General features: G+C 43.4%; 1 protein-coding gene across 1 annotated transcript in view; it reads left to right on the plus strand.

Moving 5' to 3' along the window:
* Window positions 1-13,202, plus strand: part of LOC126168219 (uncharacterized) — a 126,850-nt gene that overhangs the window by 38,370 nt on the left and 75,278 nt on the right. Inside the window, exon 3 of the mRNA XM_049920539.1 lies at window positions 444-606. Coding sequence (XP_049776496.1) covers window positions 444-606 — 163 coding nt within the window. The remainder of the gene's footprint in view (window positions 1-443; window positions 607-13,202) is intronic.

Below are 13,202 nucleotides of genomic sequence, written 5' to 3' on the forward strand. Positions count from 1 at the left end.
TGATACTAAGACAGAGTACAAGATAAAAAGATAAGAGTTCTCCTCTACCTGGAGGTTGATTCCAACACTGCATTAATATTGGAAGTGGTGTGCCATTTCCAACTTTTGAGCTGACTTGCCCAGCTAGTTATAGAGGTACCTACAGTTTAAGGTGGGCTCTGATCCAAGTGCATTTTGGAATTTTTCACATCAGAATTTGTCTCAGCATAAATTAAAGCAATATGTCTGCAATATATTAGAAATACTCTAACCATCTTTTTGTATCAGAAGTATAAGTTAAAGTAAGAACTATGACACAAAGGAACTACAGACATTAGCTGCAAGCAGGTGTTGATTGAAATCAGTCATGTCTGAAAGAAAAGATACCACATATCTATTAAAATAAGAAACTGATGTTTGCCATTCTTTGTGCATATTCCTTACCAGATTGTTTTCAATTACAGATATTTACGTAACACATTCACAAGGGCAGTTTCTCAAATGCAACCTCATGCAGTCATTTTTTTGGGTGATTTGATGGATGAGGGAAGTGTGGCTACAAGAGAAGAGTATCAGCGATACATTGAGAGATTTTTCAACATTTTCCACACGCCTCAAGAGATTCAGGTAGATAAACATAATATTTTTATTTTTTTACTGACGTGTAGTAAGTTGTGTATGAAGATTTTTTAATGTGTGCATCTCCTTGTAGTGTATATTTATTTTTATCCAAATACATTACTAATCGTATAGTATACAAGAAGGCTTTGTACTATTAAGTATTTGTTGTGTTAACATTTTGTTTTATTATATGGAAGTCTTTGATAACATTATCTTTCTGAAGGACTTGTAAAGTGCAGAGTTCATGAAAGTCATTCTGTAGTAAGTTTTTAGTATATGCTAATGCTAGTGTTTCATAGGCTCTCTTTTTCTAAATGAGTTTCTAATAAGCAGTTGTAAATGATACAACTGTGAATGAGAGACATAAATGACAAACTTATCATAAGTAAGAGTTTCTTATGTTCTTTATTTGGTGATCAGATGACCTTATAAGACCAAATTAGTAAGTTTTATTTTGATAAAATTGCAGTTTAGGCTTTTTACTATTCCTTCTAGGAACTTTTTAATGAAATTTCTGAACCATTTACAACTCCAGAAACAGATAGTGAATTAATATTGGTAACTATCTAAATGGATTGGTGATGAGGGTTGTTGTTGTGTGTGTGTGTGCAGGGGGGGGGGGGGGGGGGAGGCTACATTCACTTAGCCTGAGGCCTTTTTCATGCCTTGCACAAGATACTGTACACAAAGTATTACAGTGTTACAACAACTCTTTAAGAAAGTCAAGATATATTATTAATAGCATTGACACATTTTGCTATTTATTTCCATGATAAAAATTTTAGAGAAGGTGAGGTACTTAAGAATAACTCAGCATACCTGCACGTACAAGATTCTGAGTCTGTCACAAGTTGCCTCCAGAAGAGCCTGTTCACTGAATGTGCCATTACCACGTCACAAGTGCTGGGCCACTAATTTTTGTTATATATGTAAATGATATGCCCAAAGTAGTTGTTATCATTAATGGTTCCAGCAGGGCAGCAGCCTTTTCAGCAGTTGTGGGAGCAACAGTCTGGATGATGACTGATCTGGTCCTGTAACATTACCCAACATTCTCTATTTGTGCTGGTACTGCGAATGGCAGAAAGCAAAGGGAAACGACAGCCGTAATTTTTTTCCCAAGGGCATACAGCTCTTCTGCTGCATGACTTAAAATATAATAGCATCCTCTTAGGTAACATATTCTGGAGTTAAAATAATCCCCCATTCGGACTTCCTTGTGGGGATTGCTCAGGAGGACGTCACCATCAGGAAAAACTTGTATTCTGTGGGTTGCAGTGTGGAATGTTAGATCTCTTTACTGGCTGGGTAGGTTAGAAAATTTAAAAACAGAAAGGATAGGTTGAAGTTAGATGTAGTGGGAATTAATGAAGTGTGATGGTGGGAAAAACAGGACTTCGTGTCAGGTCAGTACAAGGTTATCAACACAAAATCAAATAGAGATAATGCAGGAGTAATGCTAATAATGAATTGGAAAATAGGAAAATGAATAAGCTACAATGAACAAAATAGTGTAGCATTACCTTAGCCAAGATTGACACGAAGCCAACAACCACCACCGTAATACAAGTTTATATGTTAACTAGGGCTGCAGATGTTGAAGAGATTGAAGAAATGTTGAATGAGGTAAAGGAAATTATTCGGACATTTAAGGGAGGCAGAAATTTAAATGTGTTGGGTGACTGGAATTAAGTAAGGAAAGGAAGAGTAGAAAACATAATAGAGAATATGGACTGGGGGAAAGGAATGAAAGAGGAAAGGTAGATATTTGCAGATAATTTAATCATCACTAACACTGGGTTTAAGAACCACAAAATAAGGTGGTATATGTTGAAGAGATCTGGAGCACTGGAAGGTTTCAGATTTTATTATATAGTGGTAAGATGGAGATTTTTAAAGCAGATTTTACAATGTAAGCCATTTTCAGGGGGCAAATGTGCACTGTGACCATAATTTGTTTGTTATGGACTGTATATTAAAACAAGAATTTAGGAATAATGGAAATTAAGGAGATGAGACCTGGGTAATTTGAAGGAAACAGAGGTTGTCATGAGTTTCAGAGGGGGCATTAGACAATGCTCGACTGAAAAAGGGAAAAGAATACAATAGAAAACAAATGGACAGCTTTCAGTGATGAAATAAGAAAGGCAGAGGGGAGATATGAAACTGTGAGGAGGATATGAGAGAGCACTGAAAGGCCCCAGGAGCAGACAACCTTCTGTTAGAATTATTGAGATCCTTGGGAGAGACAGCAGTGATAAAATATTCCACCTGGTATGTAGATATATGAGACAGGTGAAATACTGTCACACTTCAGGAAAAAATGTAATAATTCCAATTACAAAGAAGGCAGGTGCTGACAGCTGTGAATACCATCAAACCATCAGTTTAATAATCATGGTTGTAAGTTACTGACAATTATGTACAGAAGCTCTGGAAAACTGGCAGAAGCCAACCTTGGGGAAGTTCAGTTTAGGTTCTGGAGAAATGTAGAAACACATGAGGCAATACTGATTGTTTGATTTGTCCTAGAAGATAGGTTGACAAAACACAAACCTATAGTTACAGCATCATTAGATTTAGACATAGCTTTCAACATTGTTGATTGGATTCCATTCTGAAACTTTGAAGGAGGCAGAGATCAACTATAGGAAGCAGCTGGTTACTAACAACTTGTACCCCCCCCCAGGGGGTCCGCAACTTTTTTGTGGATACGTGTGTAGCGAGCACGGGACCCTGAGCTAATGTGGCCCTTTCTGGGCTGCAGACCTTCCTTTTCCGCATCCTTCCCCATCCTCCCTCTTTGCCCCCCCCCCCCCCTCCCCGTCACCTCCGCCTCTTTCCTTCCCTTTCTCCCCCTTTGGGAGTATGTTTTGTGCCTACGTCCGGAGACGGACGTTCGAAAATGTAACACATTCTTCGCTTTCTCTACTTGCAAGTCTTCGTCCTTCCTTTGTCCTTCTCTTTTCCTTACCTCTTCTCTTTACTCTTACTCCGCTGCGGCGTTTGAGACTTCTCTTCTTTCCTTTCCCCTTCTTTGTTTTCCCTTTTCTTTTTTCCTCCCTGTGCGTGTCTGAAGGCCGACCCACGCGTTTCCATGTGTAGCCAGTGACTGGGTAATGCATAATTCCCTGCCCCGGGTGGACAGGTAGGACACGTACGTACCCCCTGGTAACGGCCAGGCCCAGGGAGGGGTGATTACCCGAGCTGATACCTTCCGAAAGTGCCGATTGGTCCCTCCGTCCGTTTCTTGGGAGGTGTGACCTGAGGTGTGAACAATCACCTAAGGCGGGAGTGCCCTCAGAGAGGGCCCCCACAAGGGAGGAGCGTGCCATCGGAGACGCTGGTAATCATGGGGGATACTTTCGCAATGGTTTCCTCATGTTCTACCATGTCTGCTCACAAGCATAAGTTCAATGAGTCTCAGTCACAGACAGTTATTCCATCGTTGCCACAGTTCCTTGTTGTTTCTCGGTCTGACGAAGGTCACGACTTCTCCACGGTCAACCCTTTCATTATTCCGAAAGGTGTCGACGCAATTGCAGGTCCTGTAAAGTCTTGTTCCAGATTACGAAATGGCACCTTGTTGTTAGAAACAGTCAGTGCCCTCCAGGCACAAAAACTGCTGCATACTTCACTGCTACACACCTTCCCTGTACGGGTGGAAGCGCACCGCACTTTAAATTCCTCACTTGGGGTCGTTTATACACGCTCCCTCGATGGATTGTCCAACGAGGAAATTCAACACTACCTGTCTGACCAGGGCGTAACGGCTGTTCATAGAGTCATGAAAAGGGTTGACACGAACATCGTTCCAACCCATACTGTCTTCTTGACATTTGACAGAGTTCAACTCCCATCGAACATCAAAGCGGGCTATGAGATAATTTCCGTTCGCCCTTACATCCCAAACCCTACACATTGCTATCGGTGTCAGTGGTTCAATCATAGCACCCAGTCCTGTTCCAATCTGGCCAAATGTGTTACATGTGGCAAGGATGCCCATGAGGGTGCTTGTCCACTTCCATCCCCTCGTGAGTGACCACGCTGCTTCCTCTCGTGATTGCCCCATTTTTAAAGACGAAAAGCTCATTCAGGAAATCAGAGTGAAGGAAAAGGTGTCGACCTTTGCTGCTCGAAAATTATTCGCCAGTCGAAAGTCCACTGTGCCTCAGACAGGTAAATACAGCGCTGTCCTTGCCTCTCCTCGGCCAACAAAGGAGGCGGCCATGCAGACTTGTGATCTCACCTTTAGTGCCACAGTCGTCAGATCGGCCAGTGCAAAGATCGCCCGTTCAACCTCCCCACTTTCGCCTGCTCACTCTAAAGCTCACCCTTCATCGGGTTCTGCTAAATCTCGAGCCCAAAAGTCAGACACCCGGACTTCCAATAAAGAGCCTACACGTGAAGATTTTTTATGTACCCCAATTCACAACCATCAGTTCCTCCTTCATCTAAACATCCTGTTTCCAAGAAGGCTAATAAGAAACCCAGTTCCTCTCCTTCTCCGCCACGGCCGTCTCATCTACAGCACCACCTGGCGGTAGCCACCCTCGGCCGTCTTCTGTGTCGCCGAGGCGCACTGCTGGCGGCCGGTCAACCGGCCAATCACTGGGGGCAGGAGTTGCTCCTGAACAACCTATGGATCAGGATCTTCTGCCTTCGGCTGACTGCTGTTCCACGATGTCAGTCGCAAGCTCTGAGCTATCGTTGAGTTGAGGGCAACCTTGGTCACATTCTTCCATTTTCTGTCCACCCTATGTCCATTATCCATTGGAATATACACGGCATTCGAGCCAATCGGGATGAATTGTCGATCCTCTTACGATCCTACTCGCCGGTCATCTTCTGTCTTCAGGAAACAAAGCTGCGTCCCCACGACTGCTTTGTTTTCCCCCATTTTCAGTCCGTCCGATATGACCTCCCCTCTGTTGAAGGCACTCCCGCCCATGGAGGACTCATGATTCTTCTCCATGATACTCTCCATTATCACCCAATCCCCTTAAACAGTTCCTTCCAAGCTGTCGCCGTCCGCCTTTCCCTCTCTGGATACACGTTCTCTCTTTGTACTGTATACATTCCATCGTCCACACCAATGGCACGAGCTGATCTCCTTCATCTTCTTGGTCAGCTTCCACCCCCCTATTTGCTGGTTGGTTTACTTCAATGCCCACCACCCACTTTGGGGATCTCCACATCCTTGTCCGTGTGGCTCACTATTGATAGACGTCCTCCACCAAGCGGATCTTGTTTGCCTCAACACTGGGGACCCTACATTTTTGTCTGCCTGCACGACAAATTTCTCTCATTTGGACCTTTCGGTCGGTACTGTTCCGCTAGCTCGGTGCTTTGAATGGTTCGCCCTTGCTGATACACACTCGAGTGACCACTTTCCATGTGTCCTTCGATTGCAGCCACACCTGCCATATATGCGCCTGCGACACTGGAAGTTTGCCCAAGCCGATTGGACACTTTTTTCGTCTCTAGCAACATTCGATGACTGTCACTTTCTTAGTGTCGACGATGAGGTCACTCATATTACAGACGTTATTCTTTCAGCTGCGGAAAGTTCAATACCTTGTATCTCAGAATTGCCCCGGCGCCCCACAGCGGCGGCGTGCTCTTCACGTTTTCAGAAACCATCCTACATTGACCAACTGTATCCGCTATAAGCAGTTCCGTGCGCGATACTGTCGCGTCATCCGTGATAGCAAGAAGGCAAGCTGGGACTTCTTTGCTAGCTCATTTAACACCTTCACTCCATCCTCAGAAGTCTGGAGTTAGATTTGACGGTTATCTGGCGCGCCTAGTTTCTCCCCGGTCTCTGGGCTCACTGTCGCGCATGATACATTAGTGGACCCCGTCGCAATTTCTAACTCATTGAGTCAACACTTTGCTGAGATTTCGAGCTTTTCAAATTACCCGCTAGCGTTTCTCCTGAAGAAACGCGCTGTGGAATTGCAGCCTCTTGCCTTCTCCTCTCAAAATCGCGAAAGCTACAACACTGTTTTCTCCATGGGGGAACTCCAACATGCACTCTCTTCTTCTCGCTATTCCGCCCCAGGACCGGATGGTATCCACATCCAAATGTTGCTGCATTTACCATACCATAGTCTGTATTACCTCCTTTGCCTTTATAATCGAATTTGGACCGACAGTACTTTTCCCAGACAGTGGTGGGGAAGCTATCGTCATTCCTGTTCCGAAACCTGGAAAGGACAAACATCTCCGCTCTAGCTATCACCCCATTTCTCTCACAAGTTGTGTATGTAAGGTTTTGGAGCGTATGGTGAATTGCTGTTTAGCTTGGTGGCTGGAGTCCCGCAGTCTCTTAACACCTGACCAATGCGGTTTCCGAAAGTATCGTTCTGCGGTTGACCATCTTGTTGCTCTCTCCACCTATATCATGAACAATTTTCTCCAGAAACGCCAAACGGTAGCAATATTTTTTGATCTGGAGAGAGCATACGATACCTGTTGGAGGACAGGCATCCTCCGCACACTGTTCTCTTGGGGCTTTCGAGGTCGGCTGCCCCTTTTTCTTCGCGAATTTATGGCAGAGCGCACATTTAGGGTGCGGGTGAACACTACTCTCTCTCGTACTTTCTCCCAAGAAAACGGGGTACCCCAGGGCTCTATGCTAAGTGTTGTACTGTTTGCCGTTGCCATCAATCCCATTATGGATTGTCTCCTTCCTGATGTCTCGGGCTCCCTCTTTGTGGACAATTTTGCGATCTACTACAGCTCTCAACGGACCAGCCTTCTTGAACGACGTCTTCAAGGATGTCTCGATCGCGTCCACTCTTGGAGCATTGAAACAGGCTTCCACGTTTCTCCCAGTAAGACCGTTTGTGTTAATTTTTGGCGACGTAAGGAGTTCCTTCCACCCTCCTTACATCTAGGACCTGTCAACCTTCCGTTTTCGGACGTCGCTAAATTCTTGGGTCTTATGTCTGACAGAAAACTGTGCTGGTCCTCCCACGTTTTCTATCTTTCGGCTCGCTGTCTGCGATCCCTCAACACCCTCCGTGTCCTGAATGGTACCTCCTGGGGAACGGACCGAGTGGTCCTTGTCTGCCTCTATCGCGCCTTAGTGCGCTCGAAATTGGACTATGGAAGCATAGTTTACTCCTCTGCTCGGCCGTGTATTCTTCGGCGTCGCGATTCTATCCACCACCGTGGATTACGTTTAGTGTCTGGAGCTTTTTACATCAGCCCTGTGGGAAGCCTTTATGCTGAGACTGCTGAACCTCCGCTGTCCAATCGGTGAGCTGTCCTTCTGAGTCATTATGCTAGCCATCTGTCTTCCATGCCTGCAAATCCGGCTCATGACATTTTTTTCGACGCCTCCTTGGTTTAGGGTTGGCAGGCCGCCCTTCCTCCCTACTACCACCGGGAGTCCGCTTCCGTCAACTGCTCCGTTCTCTTTCCTTCCGCTTTCCTAAAACTTTCTTGACAACTTGGGGTACAGCACCGCCTTGGCTCCGTCCCCGGACCTGCCTGCTCCATGACCTTTGTCAGTTTCCCAAGGATGGTACCCTTTCACTTGTTTATCGTCGGGCATTTGCTGCTCTACGCGCACAAATGAAGGATGCCACATTTATTTACACTGATGGCTCAAAAACATCGTTAGGTGTTGAGAGTGCCTATATTGTTGGAGACACCCAAAATCGATTTCGGCTTCCCGACCAGTGTTCGGTTTATACTGTGGAGCTTTACGCTTTTCTCCAGGCTGTCCAATACATCCGTCGCCATCAGCGGATACAGTATGTTACCTGTTCCGATTATCTCAGCTCTCTCCTCAGTCTCCAAGCTCTCTACCCTGTCCACTCTCTGGTCCACTGGATTCAGGACTGCCTCCACTTGCTCCACTTGGGGGCGTCTCTGTGGCATTCCTCCGGCTCCCAGGAGACATTGATATCTGTGGAAATGAGGCGGCTGATATAGCGGCCAAGGCAGCAGTCTCTCTTCTTCGGCCAGCTATTCGCATGATTTCTTTCGCCGATCTATGGAGTGTTTTATGTCGTCGTGTGGCTTTTTTATAGCACGCTCATTGGTCGACACTTCCCAATAATAAATTACGGAACATGAAAGCTCTTCGCGTTCTCGAGTTTATTAGTGCCAGTGAGATGACGTCAGTCATTTGAAGCTCTTTTTGGGGACAAACAACCCCCTTCTATAGTGGTTTTTTAAAGCTTTCCTTCTGTTTTTAGTTTCTCCAATTTTTTGAGTTTTGTTCCCATTGCTGCTGGTTTCCAGTTTCGTTTTTTAGCTTTTCCTCAGTCACAGATCGGGCGCTAATGACCGTAGCAGTTTTGCGCCCTAAAACCACAAATAAAAAAAAAAAACCAACTTGTACAAAAACCATACTGCAGTTGTGAAAGTCACAATAAACGAAAGGGAATTGATAGTTGAGAAAGCTGTGAGACGGAGTTGTAGCCTATTCCCTGTGTTATTCAATCTGTATATTCAGCAAAGTTGAGAGAGAAGTAAAAACTATTAGGTTTGCTGATCACATAATCCTGCCAGAGACAGCAAAGGACACAGAAGAGCAGTTAAACGTAATGGGTAGTTTGTTGAAAAGTGATTATAAATGAACAACAACAAAAGTAAAATAAGGGTAATGGAGTCACATTAAATCAGGAGATGCTGAGGGAATTAGGTTTGGAAATGAGACACTAAAAGTAATAGCTGAGTTTTAGTATTCAGGTGGCAGAATAACTGATGGTTGGCTGAAGTAAACAGGATATAAAATGCAGACTAGCAGTAGCAAGGAAAACTTAATGAAAAAGAGTAATTTGTTAACATCCAATATCAATTTAAGTATTGGGAAGTCTTTATTGAAGGTATTTGTCTAGAGTCTAGCCTTGTATGAAAGTGAAACGTGAACGATAAGGAGTTTAGACAAGAAGAGAATATAAAATTTTGAAATTTATTACTATAGAAGAATGCTAAAGATTAGATGGCTAGATCGAATAACAAATGATGAGGTATTGAACTGAATTTGAGAAAAAATAATTTTTTGGTACAGTTTTCCTGAAAGAATGAATCAGATAATAGGACACAATGTGATACACCAGTGAATTGTCAGTAAGTTAATGTGAGGAAATGTAGAGGGTAAAAATTGTAGACGAGGCCGGGGCTTACACTTGTTATGCGGAGGTGAAGAGGCTTGTACTGGATAGACTAGCATGGAGATCACCTCGAACCAAGCTTCTGACTAAAGACCACAACTACTATGACAACAATGTTTCAACAGATGACTACCAGAAGAAAACTTCCCTAAATGTGAAAAATGTAAACTGTTACTGCAGTGGAAATAATCTTTTTATAAAATATTAACAAAACCATATATATATGCAGATGCATGCAAACAAAACATATAACTTGAGCAATATTGCTGTCAAGTTTGGAGACTAGGATCTAATAGAAAAACCAAGTGAGGTGGCGCACTGGACTCACATTCGTGAGATCGATGGGTCAAATCTCTCTCTGACCATCATGATTTAACTTGATAGCAAACAATTATTTCTATAAAAATTGTCCTGCATCATCAAACAGAGGTATCCATGATTATAACACAGGAAGTAAAAATGATTGTCAGATTGAAGGAAATCAGTTCAAATTAAGTGAGAAAGAGTCTGAAATGCACAATGCTTTCTATAAAGCATTTTTCTGCACTGTATAAAGTCGATAAAAAATGTGATTGTTTTCAAAAGTAAATAAAATGTCACTTGGTTAAAATTTGCCTTTAAAATTTTATAGAATGTTTTGAAGCTAAAAATTAAAGAATTATGTTTGTGCGTAACTGTACAAATATGTGGGAATTTTTTGAGATAGCATCAGTTGACTTCATTATATGTTATATACATCTGAATTTACACATTGTTTTTAAGTAGTTATTTTAGGATAAATAAGGATTTCTTCCATCTGTTTTCTCCTTCTATCTCTCTATCTACCTATCTTCTTCTATTTATATGTATAATCTTAGCAACTACTGTGGTGATTTTTATCTGGTTTCAACTAATAGATTGATTCATGAGGGAGATCATGTATATAATTTTTATAAATATTTTGTGGAAATTGGCTGAACTGTGATGAATTAGTCTACTGTCACTCTGAAAACGATGGCATTGCCATCTAGCGGTATAGCTGCCATGACTCCAGTCGACAGCGAAGCTTGTGCAGACACCATGTCAGGCCTGGTGGTCTAACAGTAAAGCGTGTGCCTAAAAACTCAAAGGTTGCGAAATTGAATTTCAGTCGGACTATGGCTTTTTTACTGTCTTTTAGCCTAACATTCATCTCTCAATGATGTGGACATTCACCACAAGTGGATCATGGTTCAGATTCCATGTTAAACAGTAGGTGTCATTTTCAAAAGTAGAATTGAAGTCAGGCTTGGAGATCTTGTGGTAATGGAAATGTTATGGGATCAAATCTTGGCCAGACCATAAAGTTTTTTACTTTCTTTTTTTCTTAGCAATCACCTCTCAGTGCTATGGCAATTTGTCACAAACCAAATGTGTTTTGGATTCCATGTCAAACAGTTAAACAATAGGTCAACTTTTCTGTGCTGGACAACTTGCTATGAAGTAGCAATTCACTGAAGTGACATCCAACTGAAACACTTACTCTGGAACATTGAGCTACACAAAAGAATCTGCTCTTATATTTATACACCTCTACAGATTATGTCAGACAAGTCATACAGCTGCAGATAGTTGTGTTTGTGCTACCCGTGTGAAGCTGGGGCAGGTTGCTAGTCCTCGTTGAAGAGCCAAAGAACCTGGTTCACGTGCCTAATATTGTGTATGGTTCCCGCAAGCACGTAGAAGTGCCGCAACATGACATGGCATGGACTTGACCAATGTCTGAAATAGTACTGGATGGAATTGACACCATGAATTCTGCGCGGCTGTCCATAAATCCGTAAGAGTGCAAGGGGGTTGAGATCACTTCGGAACAGCACATCGCAAGGCATCCCAGATATGCTCAGTAATGTTGATGTCTGGGGAGTTTGGTGGCCAGAGGAAGTGTTTAAACTTAGAAGAGTGTTCCTGGAGCCACTCTGTAGCAATTCTGGATGTGTGGGGTGTCACATATGTTTCTGGAATTGCCCGTTAGAATGCACAATGGACATGAATGGATGCAGGTGATCAGGTAGGATGCTCACATACGTGTCACCTGTCAGAGTCCTATCTAGACGTATCAGGGGTCCATATCACTCTCAACTGCGCACGCCCCAGACCATTGCAGAGCCTCCATCAGCTTGTACAGTCCCCTGCTGACATGCAGGGTCCATGGATTCAAGAGGTTGTCTCCATACTTGTACACGTCCATCCACATGAAAAATTTTTGAAATGAGACTTGTCTGACCAGGCAACATGTTTCCAGTCATCAACAGTCCAATGTCAGCATTGACGAGCCCAGACGAGCCGTACAGCTTTGTGTCGTGCAGTCATCAAGGGTACACAAGTGGGCCTTTAGCTCTGAAAGCCCTTATCAATGATGTTTTGTTGAATGGTTCCCACACTGACACTTGTTGAGGGCCCAGCATTGAAATCTGCAGCAATTCTGTCACATTGAACGATTCTCTTCAGTTGTCATTGGTCCCATTCTTGCACGCTCTTTTTCTGACCATAGTGATGTGGGACATTTGATGTTTTGCCGGATTCCTGATATTCATGGTACACTTGAGAAATGGTCCTATGGGAAAATCCTCCCTTCATTGCTAGCTCGGAGATGCTGTGTCCCATCACTTGTGTGTTGGCTATAACACTACTTTCAAACTCACTTAAATCTAGATAACCTACCATTGCAGCAGCAGTAACCGATCTAACAACAGCGCCAGACAAATGTTACCTTATGAAGGCGTTGCCGACCACAGTGCGGTATTCTGCCTGTTTACATATCTCTGTATTTAATATGCAGGCCTATACCAGTTTCTTTGGCACGTCAGTGTACATTGAAGTCCACTACGATGGTTCTGTCTGTGTGTTCATGCAAATATCAGGAACTACTGTAGGGATTTTGATATGAATTTCACTGGTAGAAAGACTAATTTACAATGAAGGATTGTGTACATAATGTATAAGTATCTCTTGGAAATTGACTGGACTGTGATGAATGGGAAGCTGCAGCCTCTACGAAAAAGTTGCTATTGCAAATTAGTGGTGAATGGCCGAGCTGCTTGAAATTGTGCAAGCTCGAATGTACTCCTTATGAGGGTCTGGCAGCGGGTGCTTGATATCAGTGTTATGTGGCAAAGGGTGCTCTGTACGATTGTTACATGGTGATGGATGGTTCATACCAATGTCAAGTTGCAGAGGGTGCTTTATAGTGATGTCATGTTGTAAAGGGTGCTTCTTGCCAATGTTACGTTGCCAAAAGTGCTTCGTACCAGTGTTACATGGGAGTGTGTACTTCACACTGATGTTGCATGGCAGAAGGTGCTTTTATGTGTAGAGGGTGCTCTGTACCAATTGTACATGTCAGAGGTTGCTTCATGTGCATGGCAGAGGTTGCTTCATACGAATGTTGCATGGCAGAGTGTGCTTTTAACCGGGGCTGTGTGCCAGAGGGTGCTTACGGCAGTGTTG

The sequence above is a fragment of the Schistocerca cancellata genome, chromosome 1, assembly GCF_023864275.1.
Source record: "Schistocerca cancellata isolate TAMUIC-IGC-003103 chromosome 1, iqSchCanc2.1, whole genome shotgun sequence".
NCBI classification, from domain to species: domain Eukaryota; kingdom Metazoa; phylum Arthropoda; class Insecta; order Orthoptera; family Acrididae; genus Schistocerca; species Schistocerca cancellata.